The 17,668-nt window shown below is 42.8% G+C and overlaps 1 protein-coding gene across 2 annotated transcripts in view; it reads right to left on the reverse strand.

Annotated features, from left to right (window-relative positions):
• The window catches only part of LOC138947328 (mucin-5B-like), a 224,037-nt gene that overhangs the window by 79,206 nt on the left and 127,163 nt on the right, over nt 1–17,668 (reverse strand). For both annotated transcript variants that reach the window (XM_070318774.1, XM_070318775.1), the window contains exons 44-46: nt 11,567–11,781; nt 9,541–9,803; nt 2,703–2,920 (exon numbers count right to left, since the gene is read on the reverse strand). In XM_070318774.1, the coding sequence (XP_070174875.1) occupies nt 2,703–2,920; nt 9,541–9,803; nt 11,567–11,781 (696 nt within the window). The remainder of the gene's footprint in view (nt 1–2,702; nt 2,921–9,540; nt 9,804–11,566; nt 11,782–17,668) is intronic.

Genomic DNA, 17,668 nt, shown 5'->3' on the forward strand with positions numbered 1-17,668 from the left:
TTTGTTTCACCGCAAAAAGCAGCCATAAAGTAGGCTACGCGATTTGTTCTACACCGTTTGGATTTTTCTTCTGCATTTTCCGGTTGCTGGATTTTTGTATCCACCGCTTTCATCACCGCGTGTTCTAGCTATAGCTGCGTTAGACTTACTTTTGTAATAAAGCTTTGCTAAAACTAACCATGGCTACAGGGGGATCTCCTACGAAGAGATTAACTTTCGAAACTCCTGGTAGTGAGGAACAGACAGAGCGAGACGCACGCGTTAGAGCGCGTAGTTTGCTTAAGCGCAAGGAGTTAGAACGTAAGGAAGACATAGAGCGACAGACGAGGAAAGAAGAGCTTGACAGACAAGAACGACAGGCCGAACGTGACAGACAGGACAAGAAGGACGAACTCGACAGACAAGAAAGGGAACGACAGGCCGAACGACAGGCCGAACGTGACCGACAGGATAAGAAAGACGAGCTTGACAGACAAGAACGACAGGCCGAACGAGACAGACAAGAAAAGAAAGAGAAAGATGAACGTGACAGACAAGAACGGAAAGAGAAAGAACAGGCTGAACTTGAGAGACAGGAACGACAGGCCGAACGTGACAGACAGGACAAACAGGCGGATCGCGATCACCAGCTAGAACTAGCTAGGTTACAGGCAGAGAAGGGTACGCTTACTCAGGCTAGCGCGCCGACGTTTGTTGCCGACCGTACGAGACTGCCGACGTTCGACGATGACAAGGACGAGCTCGACGACTTTTTACGCCGGTTTGAGCGCATTGCATCTGACCAGAAGTGGGAAGAGGCCACGTGGGCTAGCCGCCTTAGCACCTGCTTAAAAGGACGCGCATTGCAGCTCTACAACGCTTTGGATGACGACGAGGCGAGAGACTATCAGGCACTAAAGAAGGCGTTACTCCAGCGCTTCAACCTGACTGCGGAAGCCTACAGACGACGTCTGCGTAACAGCAAGAGACTGAGCGGCGAGCTGAGCCATCAGTTTGTGGCACGCCTTAATCTCTACCTGCGGCGCTGGGTGGAGATGGCCGAGAAGAACTGGACAGTCGACGACCTTGCCGACCTCATAGTCATGGAACAACTGATGTCCAGCCTGCGACCTGAGGTGGTGACCTTTGTGCAGGAACACCAGCCTAAGACTACTCAGGAAGCAGCCGACTGGATCAGAGTACACGAGGACGCCCAGGCGATCTCTGGCAAATCTTCAGGCTCACGGCCAGGAAAATCGGGAAATTCAGGTTCTTCAGGACCCAAGGACGGGAAGGACGATCAGGGACACAAGGGATCAAGTTCCAGATCTGACATCCAGTGTTACTACTGCAACAAGCGGGGCCACGTGAAGAAGGACTGCCACAGGAGACAGGCTGACCAGAAGGGCGTACACTTTGTTGGCAGTGAGGAGCTAAGGGACGTCACAAGCTCATGCACGATTCCACAACTCTGCGTTCCGTGCTCCAGGAAGCATTTCCAGCCCCACTGCAACGTCTACGTTAACGGAGTGAAGGGCGAAGGTCTGCGGGACACAGGGGCAGACATGATAGTGGTTCGGGCGAGTCTAGTTCCAGCTATGGCCTACACAGGAGACAGCATCAGGGTGAGAATGGCCGAGGCATCTCACGCTTACGACTTGAACACGGCAGTGATCAAGGTCGTAACACCGTTGTTCACGGGGACCATTGTGGCCGTCGTCATGGACGATCCTCCATGCGACCTGCTCATTGGAAACCGGGTTCAGTTTGTGGACGGCGTCACCAGGGAGGTTCCCGTTTACCGGTCTCCCGACGTCATTTCAGTGCTCACGCGGGCACAGGCGGAGCGAGAGGACAAACCTCTCAAACCCCTACCTGCTGCACGAGCTGCCCTGGGGAACGTGACCCCCGCGCTTCTCGCGAAGGCTCAGGCATCTGATCCGACATTAGCGACTCCTCGGGAGCACGCGAAGTCGGGGAAGGTGAAGCTGAGCGGGAAGCATGGGAGGTCAAGGTTCCTCAGGGACAAGAAGTTGCTCTACCGTGAGTTCAGCAACCAAGAAGGTACATTCAAACAGGTTGTCGTGCCTCGCGAGGTTCGCGAGGGTGTCATGGCAACGGCACACGACTCGATTCTGGGAGGTCATCTTGGTACCAAGAAGACCACGGATCGTGTCTGGCGCCACTTTTACTGGCCAGGCATCTGCACGGATGTCCGACGTTTCTGTGCGTCCTGCGATAAGTGCCAGAAGGTGGTTGCCAAAGGAAGGGTGAGGAAGGTCCCCTTAGAGAAGATGCCGCTCATCGACGAACCCTTTCGTCGGGTGGCAGTGGACATCATCGGGCCCATCTTGCCTGCGTCTGAGGACGGAAACAGATACATTTTGACCATGGTGGACTACGCTACTCGATACCCAGAGGCGATCCCTCTGAAATCGATTGAAGCCACGCGAGTAGCTGAGGCTCTGGTTACTATGTGGTCCCGGCTGGGAATTCCATCAGAGGTACTCACCGACAGAGGCACGCAGTTCACGGGAGGAGTGATGGCGGAGGCAGCACGACTGCTATCACTGGAGCAGCACTAAACAATATGCCACACACACACACAACACACACACACAACACACACACACACACACGAACACACACACACACTATGCCAACACACACACACACACACACACACACACACTATGCCACTCCGGCTTCTTCGAGCAGCTTACCGAGAGAGTGATGGTGCTGCCACCGCCGTAGTTGTAGCGGCAGCCGCACTCTTCCTTCGTCACGCATTTGCCGTTGAGCATGACAAAATTATCCTTGCATGCACATCCGTCCGAGTCTTCCAAGTCGCTGCAGGAAGGGGCTACGGTATCTCCGCACTGTTTCTGACACATCACGTTGCTGGAGTACTCCATGTTCGGACTGTCATTGCAGTCCAGAGCTGCACATCATCGTTACACAAAAAGAATCTTAAAGGCTGCCATATACGTAGCGTTCATTAATTGATTCATATTGTTTACATGTGCCAATAATGTTATAAAACTGTACCTAAGGGGATATAATAACGATTGGCTGTAGCTTTCGAACACAGAAAAAATTATTTCAGTATTGCAAAGTGGTGTTGATAGTGTCGAATGTAAACAGAACAGTCTCAAAGTGAAAGTGGATGTTTTCCGGAAATTGCAAAGTTAACAAGAATACAGAAAAGCGTGCTTTCCTGCTTAGCACAATACGCTACCGCGCTAATCTGGCGTGTCAATATCACTACGTTTTGCACGTGGAAGGTGAGCGATTTCTTTCACGCGGGGATTGACGAAGCTGTACTGTCTGTGTTGACGGTCTAAAAATAGCCCAAGCCCTGGAGAACTGTTGCTAAACATAGCAATAAAGAATTAATTATTTCTCGTAATTGGTAAGGTCTTCAAACCTAAAACTTTGCAGGAAGCTTAATTTATACATCCCCGCAACGATGGGAAAAGCCCTGGAAGTAATTAAACTAATTAAATAGGACTATATGTCAGCCTTTAAACAAATGAGCCAGAGCACTATTAAGCGATCAAATAACCAAAGTGAAGTAAGCGCTCTTCTTACTTACTTCCCTTTTGTTACTTGAGCGTTACACCAAATTTCACTTGCGATGCCACTCACCTTCGCATTACAAAACAAGAAAAATGTTCATTCAAAATGAACAGCGTCGATGCAATGTCCACCAAAGATTTATTTTGGGAAGTGTTAAAGGTTAGGGTCAAAAGTTAATGAATTGCATGTTGTGCTGGATATATAAATTGTTTATTTCAGTCAATGCTTGATTCATAAGTACATTTTTCAGCATGGTGCATCTACAGGAGGGTGCTCCAACAATGATGCATAGTGCCAACATTTAGCGCAAACTTTTCACAACAGTGCATTATTACCACAAAGCGCATACAGCGATTATATAGTAGCAAGTTGCACTAAACATTTGAACAAAATGCATTTTGTTCAAATGTTAACAGCACAGCACCAAGTTTTGCATAAGTGCACAACAGCACTGACCATTTCACAAAAGTGCATAACAGCTGTGACAATTTTACAAAAGTGCATTGACCATTTCAGGCAGATGGCTAACATGCAGATTTCGCTTTTGTCTGTCTTTCTTTGAAAAGTAGGCATGTTCAAGATCGATGAAGTCATGAGCAATTGGGTTAGATGACAGAAAAGATTCAAAAACGTCAGATTCAGTTAGATGACAGAAAAGATTCAAAAACGTCAAATTCAGTGTTTTGGGCACTGTTGAACAGGAACATTCTCTCCTGTTCAACAAATGTGGGTTCAATTCAAAAGCAACATTGTCACAGATAGGCTAGTGTTACATTTCTGTAAAGTTTCAAAAACATCTTCCATGTTTTGGTTACTGTTGAACAGAGGCATATTTTCCTGTTCAAAAAAGTCTGACACAAATTGTCGTAGTTGTGGGTTAAGGTTCGATCTATACTGTCCTTCAAACGAGTCGTAGAACCGTCATTGTCACAGATAGTGTTACATTTCTGTTTTACATTCAAACGAGTCGTAGAAGTACTAGTACATTTGCGTTTGGTTGTTTTTTCTTTTAGATTCCTGTCACTCATACTAGCAGTATTGATTGAGGTACATAAATCTGTTGATGTACAGGGATGACTTGTTTGTAATGAATCCTTGTTTCCTCCACATTGAGTTTGCATTGCAGTTGGACAGAAATGAACAGGTGTTAATTGATAAACACATTGATAATGGCTTTTGAGAAAATCAATCAATTCTGCAAAGGAATTAACTTGATGACATCAAAACTGCAGCGCCATTTGAAGAATGGTTACCAATTCTGTTTCTTTGATGGGAATCAAACAAATAAAAACATTGACTATCCAAGTTACCATGAATGGCAATAGTTGACTCCTGAAAAGTAGCAAGAATATAATCAGTTTGAGACGATAAACGCCTGATGCAATCCCTCCTCAAGGTCAGTCAACTCAAAACCTTCATCATTCGCAACATCAGTAGGCAACACAGCGGGATTCGTATGTCCAGAAATCATGTCGAAAAAATATTACATTTCAAAAGCATGTCCAACCACAGTTGTTGGCAAGTGTTCGTGTCCGAAGTAGCCTTCAGTGTGTGTATATGTATTCATGTGACAGAGAACGTGACCTCATTGTTCAATCCTCTCTCTCTCTCTTCTTTCTCATTCGAACGCACACACGCAAGAACGTAGCCTACGCACGCATGCACGCGCACGCACACACACACACACACACACCCCGCTGACGCACACGGCAAACCACACACACACACACTGACTGTCGGCAAGCATCTCTTTTTGTTTTCTTTACCTTTGTTTATTGTGTTTTCGATATTTGTGTTTATTTTTTGCTTGACTTATCTGTTTTATTTTAATGTTTGCTATCCACATCGTGTGATAAATGTTTCTTCTCAGTCTCCGAGTCAGTTTAGTTTCTGCACGCCGCTTTGGTACTCCTTGTTTTTCTAACTGGTGTATTGTGCGCGACTGATTTGCGGATTTATTTTTATTCCTTTCATATGCAGTTGAAGTGTTGTGGGTGTTATTGTCTGTATATGCTATGTTGCGTCTGTGTATGCCTTCAAGAATTTTGGGTGTAATGTGCCTGTGGTCTGCTCGCAGTCGAGCACAGAAAACATGGCGGCGCCCTGTGGCAAATTCGTGGAAAGTCTTCCCAACCGCAGATACCAGCGTCGTCCGCGACGCTGGAATAAGAGTCAGAAAAAAATAATGTTGTTTACCCCAACTTGAACCCGCTTCGACCTTAAAATAATTATGACGAAGGTCAACGAGTTTTGGGTCATTTCTAGAGGTCATCAAACCCTGAGTCTTCTTTTTCTTCTTCGTTCATGGACTGAACCTCCCACGTTCACTCGTGTTTTTGCACGAGCAGGGCCGGACCAAATGAGTTGTAAGGGGGGGGGGGGGGGGGGGGGGGGTTCCTCCTTTTTTTGGGCCTGTCAGTGTGAGTTGGTGGGGGGGGGGGGGGGGGAACCTTTTTCTCATCGGATTTCACATTGAATAAAATTTGTTAGAGACACACACAAAATTTATTTAAAATAAGAATAAAAAAATTTTTAAAAACCACTCAAAGCAAGGACGTACATGCTTTTTCCAGGGGTGGGGTTCCGGAACCCCTGGAACCCCCCCCCCCCCCCCCCCCGGGTCCGGCCCTGCACGAGTGGGGTTTTACGTGTATGACCGTTTTTACCCCGCCCTGAGAGTGAGGGGAGATGCGTTTACCCGCAGACACAGAAGTGCGAAAGGCGTGATAAATTAGGGACGCTTTGATATGTAGCAGAGACCGGCGGCACGGTTGGCCTAGTGGTAAGGCGTCCGCCCCGTGATCGGGAGGTCATGGGTTCGAACCCCGGCCGGGTCATACCTAAGACTTTAAAATTGGCAATCTAGTGGCTGCTCCGCCTGGCGTCTGGCATTATGGGGTTAGTGCTAGGACTGGTTGGTCGGGTGTCAGAATAATGTGACTGGGTGAGACATGAAGCCTGTGCTGCGACTTCTGTCTTGTGTGTGGCGCACGTTATATGTCAAAGCAGCACCGCCCTGATATGGCCCTTCGTGGTCGGCTGGGCGTTAAGCAAACAAACAAACAAACAAAATATGTAGCAGAGTTTATGAAGGGTCAATTAATATGCTTCCAAGAAAAATTACTTCGTTTGAAAAATGGTAATGTGCTGGTACGTTACTAGAAAGTGATTTATCTAAAAATGAAAAACCTTGAACCCAACTGCCCTCCCCCTTTCAACATACAGAAAAGTAGGAGAAAATAAATCCGAACAAAACCCCACAAAGGGAGATAAAATGAGGAGAACAAGGGCAACAACCGCAACTCGTTTTTCAAAGACTAGTGCTTTCATTATCTCAAGGGTGGCAACTACACCAATAAAAATAATCACAGAAGGCGTACGTGTTTTACGCGAGGACATTGTTGAATTGCACTTTGAAGAGAGAATAGGGGAAGGGCTCCTAATATGGACCGGCTCCTAACATGGACCACCACCAACTAACGGCGCTAGAGCGCTCAAAAAAGTTTTATTCGTTGTATTCACCCTCTTTGGATAACTTGCACATGTCAAAACAGATGCAGAAACACAAATCTCAAAACCGTTAGGCTTTTTCTCTTTTTTCACTTTTGGCAGCGTTCACTCTAAATTTGCCGCCTAAAACGGACTCGTTTCTGCCTACAGCCAAAGCTTTTATCAAACAGAAATGGCTATATATGACAGCTAAAACCGTATTTGTTACATTTTAGCAGTGTTGACCCCGAGTTTCTACTGCAAACAAAAATAATAGCAAAATCTCAAAGTATGTGCGAGTCTCCTAATATGGACCACATTCAACAAATCGAAGAAAATAAAAGCTAAAGGCTATTTTCATTAATTCATCAAGAAGCTTGCTGGTAATAACCTATAACTAGCCCTCGAGATTTAAAATAAATGCAACGAAAAGTCTTCTTTTCGTGGAAGTTGATAATTTCAATTATTTTCACTCTGTTTTTGATAAGCTTCTTTAGTTTCCTGGTGTGCTTCAAATAATGCTCTCATCAACCCGAAACAGATAAATCTAGAGCATATTTTAATTAGGCTGACTTGTACACTAAGTTGTATCATGTTATTTTGAAATATAGGGGGCTTTTTACAGTGATTCGTGAAGGCCGCTTCACTGGTCCATATTAGGCGCCCAGGCTCCTAATATGGACCCTTTGTGATTTTTTCTGTATTTAATTTTTGCTGAATGTGTATCAAAGCTATTTTACTCTAATTAGGCCTACCGATTAAGCTAAGAAAGAAGGACTACCAAGCACAAAATGAAACTTCTTTGCACGAAAACAAGCTAGTTATCAGCAATAAACAAAAAGTGGTCCATATTAGGGGCCCTTCCCCTACTACATGGCTGGCTGTGTCGTACCAGATTTACACGAGGTTTTTTTTAAAATATTGAACTGCGAGCGAAAGCGAGCTGTTCACTATTTGAAAAAGCAACGAGTGTAAATCTGGTACGACACAGCCAGCCATGTAGTATTCTGTTGATCCTACATACTGTACTTACGTGTATTTTACTGAAAATGTCCTGCAGTCGAGGCAGCTAAATTGAAGACGCTTGTTTTGGAACCTCGATCTCTTCTAAAGCCTCGTGCAATCTATTACGTAAAAGTAAAGAAACGTCACTCTGAAAGTATGACGTGACGTGTTAGTTCTAAAAATTCATCGAGGGTAATTAGCGAGCGCAAATTTTTTTTCTATAATGACGTTTGTCTCGGTGATTTTGGCATCATAAGCAGTGGAAAAAACAGGTCCCTGCCAGACTTGCTTGACATGACCTCATTTACATGATATACACACGTGTGATTTGAACGATTATTATCTCACGAGTGTCTCTCTCACGTATGTAGGATAATAGTGCTTCCGTAGCGTAATCTGCAGAGCAAATCGTGCGGTTCTTGAGAAAGCGAAACAGAACACAAGTCTACAACCTGTACTAAGCGCACTGAAAGTGTGCGATGTTTTAAAGTTTCAACTTCGAAGACGTTTGAGACCCTGCTAATTTTCCTTTTTGGATCTGAACTTGACCCGACATTGAAGTTTAATGATGATCAACAAAAGCGTAAGTCAAGTTTGGAGGTCACCAAACCGTGGAAGTGTGGACAGTTTCAACGCTCTGGCGTTAAGTTTGTTAACACACGGACTGCCACAATGATATACTGAATACTGCACATACTGAGTAAATACACATTTTAAAAATAAGATTGATAAGAACCGCCAGCAGTGTTAAAAATCTCGCTTGTCTCTCAAAGAATGCTTTTCCTTCCTTTGAAAGCACTAAATATGAATTGACATCCAGAAAAGTCAAAACGGCATGACGTAACACAACTTCTGAATTGCAAGGCCTGATGACGCTCTTGTGTGCTACAGGCAAGCACGTTTTTTACTTGCCGTTTTACACCTTCCCATAACCTGATCATTCACTCAGTAATACTTACTCTGATGGGTGCAGTTAAGCTGATATGGCCATTCTTCGCAACAAAGTGCTTTTTCTGCACTATACTTTTCAAAATATCTTGGCTACCTCAAGATTGTGTATAGATGCTGCCACTTTTGGGTTCATATGAAGGTTGGGTGAGATTCTATTGGCATTTATCTTTCAAATGATACCAAATCTGCTCGGGAGTACCGACAGTGCGTTAAAATAGGGCTGAGATCCCTGTCGGCCGCTCTTCCAAAATGGCCACTCCGGACAAAAATAACATGAACACAAACGAATACATCTAAGCTCGAGCTGCTACGTACAAAAATATAGGCAGACGGACGATTAGCCAGCCAGCCAGCCAGCCAGACACTCGCAAACATATAGAAAACCATTTTGATATTTATACACATATCATTTTGCTAAAACACCAACACAAACACCCACACCCACACAAGCACACACAAGCACACACACACACACACACACACACACACACACACACACACACACACACACACACACACACACACACACACACTTACGGCATCGATCGGATTTTCTCCATTTGACAGTCACACCCACTTTGGCACATGCATCAGCAGCGGATTTAATGGAGGCACAGATGTCCGAGACATCGTCTTGGCTTCCGTCAAACACACATGTATCGTAGAACGTTTGGAGGTCAACGTTAGTGACAAGGCAGTCTTTGAAGTCTCCCGTCGGGTCATTGATGACTTTGCACTTTTCCTCGGCTTCCTTCACCTTAGTTGGGTCCGGAGTAGGCAGTGGTTCCACCTTACAGTCCCTAAGAACATGATTTAAAAACCAAACAAATTATGAAGCGCTTTTGCCACCAAACTAAAGGACCTTTTAAAAGTTTGGCAGATTGGAAATCCATACATGTTTACTCGTTTCCAGGGTGCTGAACAAGATACACTGGGAATTAGAATGCGAAATTTCACACATACAAAATGTCATACCAACACTCCGAGGTATTATAATGAACAACAAATCTAAAAACATGGCACCCACATAAACTAGTGAAAGCGTTAAAGTTAACAAGCAAACAAACACACATAATTATAAACTACAAACCTGAACATACTCACAAACATCCCAAACAAACATCACGTTCAATCAATTTCGAAAGCCCTCCCACATAAAAAGAGAAAAAGAGAGAGAAAGGGAGAGAGAGATATATATAGAGAGAGAAAGAGAGAGAGAGATAGAGAGAGAGAGAGAGAAAGAGAGAGAAAGAGATAGAGAGAGAGAGAGAGAGAGATAGAGAGAGAAAGAGATAGAGAGAGAAAGAGATAGAGAAAGAGAGAGAGAGAGGGAGGGAGAAAAAAAAAGAGAGACAGAGAGATCGAGAGAGAAAGAGAAATAGAGAGAGAGAGACAATGACAATGACAATGACAATTCTTTATTTAAGGAGGGTAGTAGATTAAGCAGTGATCTGCTTTTTTAAATTTTTACATCCAGCCCTCGCCCTAAAGAGGGACTAACTACAACAATGAAGTAAAATTACAAGATAAAAAAAATATATAAAAAATAAAAAACAAACTAAAATTCTACATTTTAACAGATAACTAAAGGGAAAACACATTATACATATGTACAAAAAATGCATTGCATTGAGGTAGATTGCGAGTTAATTGATGTGAATTAAGTGGTATAGAGCAGCTTGCACTTTCTCAACATCATGCTCTAAGCCATACATTGCACTTTCTCAACATCATGCTCTAAGCCATACATTGCACTGTCTCAACATCATGCTCTAAGCCATACATTGCATTTTAAGGAAAACAATCAAACAAGCAAGACATTGCAAAAATCATCACACTTCTAAATAGTGGTTGGTTTTTAAGTCCCTTCATCCGAAAAGGGTCTGTGTGCATTATACCAATAAAGAGGAGAGGGGCATGTTTAATACAAAAAAAATGAATACCACTTAAGACAAATATCTTTACACCCCCGGTATAGGGGTGTGTATAGGTTTCGGTCGATGTGTTTGTTTGTTTGTTTGTGTGTTTGTGTTCGCATATAGATCTCAAGAATGAACGGACCGATCGTCACCGGTTCGATACATTCCTGAGACGGTCCTTACAAAAATTGGGACCAGTCAAACACACGGTTAGGGAGTTATTGGTGGATTAAAATTATACAAGGACTTATAGAGGGACATCTTCATGGTCAAAGGGAAATAACCATTCTCACTCAGTCACTGCCACCAACTGAGGTTATTTCCCTTTGACGGGGGTGTTTTTCCTACCTCGTAGGAATTTCTTGTTTACTTTGACTTCATTACATGAGACAAATAACAAATATCTGCTCTTAAAACTATCTGTGCTGGTAGTTTGCCTCAGGAATGTTGGAAGAGAGTTCCAGTTCCAGAGAGCTACCTGAATAAACTAAACTGGACTTAAACAGGTCAATCCTAGGAACAGGAGTGTTTAATCTCAGAGAAAGAGAGAGAGAGAGAGAGAGAGAGAGAGAGAGAGAGAGAGAGAGAGAGAGAGAGAGAGAGAGAGAGAGAGAGAGAGAGAGAGAGAGAGAATTGAAACTTACTCTGCGGTAAGAGTATCGTCATTCACGAGCCAGGACGTTCCCAACTCATTAGCGGTGGAGGCAAGGACCTTGGTTCCGCGTTTAGGCAGCTTGATGCGTCTGCCGTCGGGGCCGCCGAATTTCACCTCCTCCAAACACTGGCCACATATCCCGCACATCTCATCTCGAAGGTTTGCTGGTGGTGTCAGGGTAAGCTTCGAACCTTGGCTGGTAACCTGCAAGTAGGTCAGTAATCGTTAGTCAGTGAGCCGACCTATACGTCTTTTACAAATGAATGCCAACATGCCTTCAATTGAAACTAGCGTCTCTCTTGCACCCAGTCAACGTTATCAAAGTATAGTGTCTCTGTTGCATCCATACAACGTAAACAAAGCATGGTGTCTCTATAGCACCCATTAAATGTTATCAAAGTATGGTGTCTCTCTGTTGCACCCACTCAACGTTATTATGAGTTATTTCTAATATGCTGACTGTTAGCAAATGATAACAGACATGTCGAGAAAAAAGATACCAAGCATGAGCCTTTTAAGCGAATGCTGATATCGTTTGTGAGACATGTCTGTTATCATTTGCTAACAGTCAGCATATTAGAAATAACGGTTTTATTACCGTTTAATTCGACCAAAAGAAATTTCGAAGCGACCCCGCGAATTAGACAGAACAGCCGCAATGGGAACTGGAGCGCTCCTACATGATTATGCCTGTCAGTCAAAGAATTCTCGTGACCTGGGTCAGCCAATCAGAGTAACACACCTTACATGATGAATATTCACAGGTCAAATGCGTCTGACACACAACAAACCATGTTGAACATGCGTTTCGGTTGCTTCGCTTTTTCTTGTTGAACAGAGAGCGACAGATTTAGAGCCGACTCCAGACGGATGAGAAATGACGTAAAGATATATTTGACGTAAAGCGAGTGACCCAATTTCACTTGATTTTCCGAACTTTGATAATTTAGATTTCAAGTGAGCGAGTCGGCATTCTGTTCCGTAAAGCACCCACCGACAAAACTCGCTTTTCGGTATTTTTTAGATAAAGAGAGTATTATCTGACAGCATTTGAAGTGTCATTCTTTAGAATAAATCACACTGATATTGCTGATTTAAATGTTTACTTTGTCTTGTTCTTTTTTAGCTTGATAAACAAAAAGGGTCCCTGCCTGAACGTTATAACATTTAGAGGGTCACCTAGAATCCGTCCTGATTGGTCAAAAAGCCATTTGGGGCACTGAATTGGTAATAAAAAAGGGCAATAAATTAAATCACCAAAAGAATAGATGCCTTCACCAAAAGAATTGCTTAGTTAGCAAAATATATTTCAACAAAAAATCGGATGTTTCCACCCACAAAATAGATGCTTCTAGCAAAAAACTGATTGATTCTACCAAAAAAAGAAATGAACTTGCAACAGAATTCTCAACAAAAAACCAAATTATTTCAACAACAAAATAGCAACTGTCAGCAAAAAATATAAAGTTTAGTGTACTTTCAGAGACAAAATAGTGTCACTCCATATCAACATAATCATAATTGTACGTCCAAAGAAAGTTAAATGAAAATGATAAAATCAGTGTACAGAGCAGTCAAGATCAGTGTGTTCACTGCCTGATAAGCGCTGGTCTCGACAGCTTTGGGCGCCCGCGCTTTCGCTTCTGGCCGATTGGGATGGTCTTGGCCTGGGCAGGGGGGTTGGTCACCTCCAGACGAATCTCCATGCCCATGGAATGATGACACACGTAGCACTTGAGGAACTCCGGACAGTTGCAGAAAAACTGATTGTTTTTGTTGATCGTAATCTTCCACTCCGACATGTGGCATACTCCTCGAAGTCAGCCCAGGACGATGATTCAACCTTTTCTTCGGTCTCTCGGATGGCAGTCTTGAGCTCCTTTTTCAGGGTTGAAGATCCCACGAAGATCGTGTTCCCAGTCTTCAGCGACTCAGCTGGTGACGTTGCCCACTGAAACGCTGTTGTCCACATTTTCAGTGTGCGATGTGGTGCTTCGGCAATCTCGGTGTGCTCTGCGGTTGCATTTGGTGCTCGTTCCATAGACCAGTTCTTTGCAATGTCATTCTCAACAACTCCGAGAAATCTTGACATTTCCAGCCTCTCTCTCAAAGTGTTTCACTGTGTTGGAGAATGACTATCCATTTTTTTTGTTGAACTATATTTTCTTTTGCCTGAAGTAGTCAATGTTTTGCCTGATTATATTTTCTTTTGCCTGAGTATATTTGCTTTTGCCAGTTTATTTTATTTTTTTGTTCAGACAGCAATTCTTTTGGCGGATCAAATTTTGTTTTGGTACTTTAATTCTTTGTCACTCAAGCCATCTTTTCTTTTGGTGAAAGCATCTATTTTTTTGGTAGAATCATCTCTTCTTTTGGTTCATTAAACGGGTGCCATAAAAAAAAGTATGGTGTCTCTGTATCATCCACTCAACGTTATAAAAGTATGGTGTCTCTGTTGCACCCACTCAACGTTATCAAAGTATAGTGTCTCTGTAGCACCCACTCAACGTTATAAAAGTATAGTGTCTCTGTAGCACCCAGTCAACGTAACCAAAGTATGGTGTCTCTGTAGCACCCACTCAACGTTATCAAAGTATGGTGTCTCTGTTGCACCCAGTTAACAAACTGTGATGTCATTGTTGCTCCCAGTTAACGTTTACAAACTGTGATGTCATTGTTGCACCCAGTTAACGTTTACAAACTGTGATGTCATTGTTGCACCCAGTTAACGTTTACAAACTGTGATGTCATTGTTGCTCCCAGTTAACGTTTACAAACTGTGATGTCATTGTTGCACCCAGTTAACGTTTACAAACTGTGATGTCATTGTTGCACCCAGTTAACGTTTACAAACTGTGATGTCATTGTTGCACCCAGTTAACGTTTACAAACTGTGATGTCATTGTTGCACCCAGTTAACGTTTACAAACTGTGATGTCATTGTTGCACCCAGTTAACGTTTACAAACTGTGATGTCATTGTTGCTCCCAGTTAACGTTTACAAACTGTGATGTCATTGTTGCACCCAGTTAACGTTTACAAACTGTGATGTCATTGTTGCACCCAGTTAACGTTTACAAACTGTGATGTCATTGTTGCACCCAGTTAACGTTTACAAACTGTGATGTCATTGTTGCACCCAGTTAACGTTTACAAACTGTGATGTCATTGTTGCACCCAGTTAACGTTTACAAACTGTGATGTCATTGTTGCTCCCAGTTAACGTTTACAAACTGTGATGTCATTGTTGCTCCCAGTTAACGTTTACAAACTGTGATGTCATTGTTGCACCCAGTTAACGTTTACAAACTGTGATGTCATTGTTGCTCCCAGTTAACGTTTACAAACTGTGATGTCATTGTTGCACCCAGTTAACGTTTACAAACTGTGATGTCATTGTTGCACCCAGTTAACGTTTACAAACTGTGATGTCATTGTTGCACCCAGTTAACGTTTACAAACTGTGATGTCATTGTTGCACCCAGTTAACGTTTACAAACTGTGATGTCATTGTTGCTCCCAGTTAACGTTTACAAACTGTGATGTCATTGTTGCACCCAGTTAACGTTTACAAACTGTGATGTCATTGTTGCACCCAGTTAACGTTTACAAACTGTGATGTCATTGTTGCACCCAGTTAACGTTTACAAACTGTGATGTCATTGTTGCACCCAGTTAACGTTTACAAACTGTGATGTCATTGTTGCACCCAGTTAACGTTTACAAACTGTGATGTCATTGTTGCACCCAGTTAACGTTTACAAACTGTGATGTCATTGTTGCACCCAGTTAACGTTTACAAACTGTGATGTCATTGTTGCACCCAGTTAACGTTTACAAACTGTGATGTCATTGTTGCACCCAGTTAACGTTTACAAACTGTGATGTCATTGTTGCACCCAGTTAACGTTTACAAACTGTGATGTCATTGTTGCTCCCAGTTAACGTTTACAAACTGTGATGTCATTGTTGCACCCAGTTAACGTTTACAAACTGTGATGTCATTGTTGCACCCAGTTAACGTTTACAAACTGTGATGTCATTGTTGCACCCAGTTAACGTTTACAAACTGTGATGTCATTGTTGCACCCAGTTAACGTTTACAAACTGTGATGTCATTGTTGCACCCAGTTAACGTTTACAAACTGTGATGTCATTGTTGCACCCAGTTAACGTTTACAAACTGTGATGTCATTGTTGCACCCAGTTAACGTTTACAAACTGTGATGTCATTGTTGCACACAGTTAACGTTTACAAACTGTGATGTCATTGTTGCACCCAGTTAACGTTTACAAACTGTGATGTCATTGTTGCACCCAGTTAACGTTTACAAACTGTGATGTCATTGTTGCTCCCAGTTAACGTTTACAAACTGTGATGTCATTGTTGCACCCAGTTAACGTTTACAAACTGTGATGTCATTGTTGCACCCAGTTAACGTTTACAAACTGTGATGTCATTGTTGCTCCCAGTTAACGTTTACAAACTGTGATGTCATTGTTGCACCCAGTTAACGTTTACAAACTGTGATGTCATTGTTGCACCCAGTTAACGTTTACAAACTGTGATGTCATTGTTGCACCCAGTTAACGTTTACAAACTGTGATGTCATTGTTGCTCCCAGTTAACGTTTACAAACTGTGATGTCATTGTTGCACCCAGTTAACGTTTACAAACTGTGATGTCATTGTTGCTCCCAGTTAACGTTTACAAACTGTGATGTCATTGTTGCACCCAGTTAACGTTTACAAACTGTGATGTCATTGTTGCACCCAGTTAACGTTTACAAACTGTGATGTCATTGTTGCACCCAGTTAACGTTTACAAACTGTGATGTCATTGTTGCACCCAGTTAACGTTTACAAACTGTGATGTCATTGTTGCACCCAGTTAACGTTTACAAACTGTGATGTCATTGTTGCACCCAGTTACCGTTTACAAACAGTGATGTCATTGTTGCACCCAGTTAACGTTTACAAACTGTGATGTCATTGTTGCTCCCAGTTAACGTTTACAAACTGTGATGTCATTGTTGCACCCAGTTAACGTTTACAAACTGTGATGTCATTGTTGCACCCAGTTAACGTTTACAAACTGTGATGTCATTGTTGCTCCCAGTTAACGTTTACAAACTGTGATGTCATTGTTGCACCCAGTTAACGTTTACAAACTGTGATGTCATTGTTGCACCCAGTTAACGTTTACAAACTGTGATGTCATTGTTGCACCCAGTTAACGTTTACAAACTGTGATGTCATTGTTGCTCCCAGTTAACGTTTACAAACTGTGATGTCATTGTTCAATGTTGCACCCAGTTAACGTTTACAAACTGTGATGTCATTGTTGCAACCAGTTAACGTTTACAAACTGTGATGTCATTGTTGCACCCAGTTAACGTTTACAAACTGTGATGTCATTGTTGCACCCAGTTAACGTTTACAAACTGTGATGTCATTGTTGCACCCAGTTAACGTTTACAAACTGTGATGTCATTGTTGCTCCCAGTTAACGTTTACAAACTGTGATGTCATTGTTGCACCCAGTTAACGTTTACAAACTGTGATGTCATTGTTGCTCCCAGTTAACGTTTACAAACTGTGATGTCATTGTTGCACCCAGTTAACGTTTACAAACTGTGATGTCATTGTTGCACCCAGTTAACGTTTACAAACTGTGATGTCATTGTTGCACCCAGTTAACGTTTACAAACTGTGATGTCATTGTTGCACCCAGTTAACGTTTACAAACTGTGATGTCATTGTTGCTCCCAGTTAACGTTTATAAACTGTGATGTCATTGTTGCACCCAGTTAACGTTTACAAACTGTGATGTCATTGTTGCACCCAGTTAACGTTTACAAACTGTGATGTCATTGTTGCTCCCAGTTAACGTTTACAAACTGTGATGTCATTGTTGCACCCAGTTAACGTTTACAAACTGTGATGTCATTGTTGCACTCAGTTAACGTTTACAAACTGTGATGTCATTGTTGCACCCAGTTAACGTTTACAAACCGTGATGTCATTGTTGCACCCAGTTAACGTTTACAAACTGTGATGTCATTGTTGCTCCCAGTCAACATCAAAACTG

Source organism: Littorina saxatilis, linkage group LG14 (genome assembly GCF_037325665.1).
Source record: "Littorina saxatilis isolate snail1 linkage group LG14, US_GU_Lsax_2.0, whole genome shotgun sequence".
NCBI lineage: Eukaryota > Metazoa > Mollusca > Gastropoda > Littorinimorpha > Littorinidae > Littorina > Littorina saxatilis.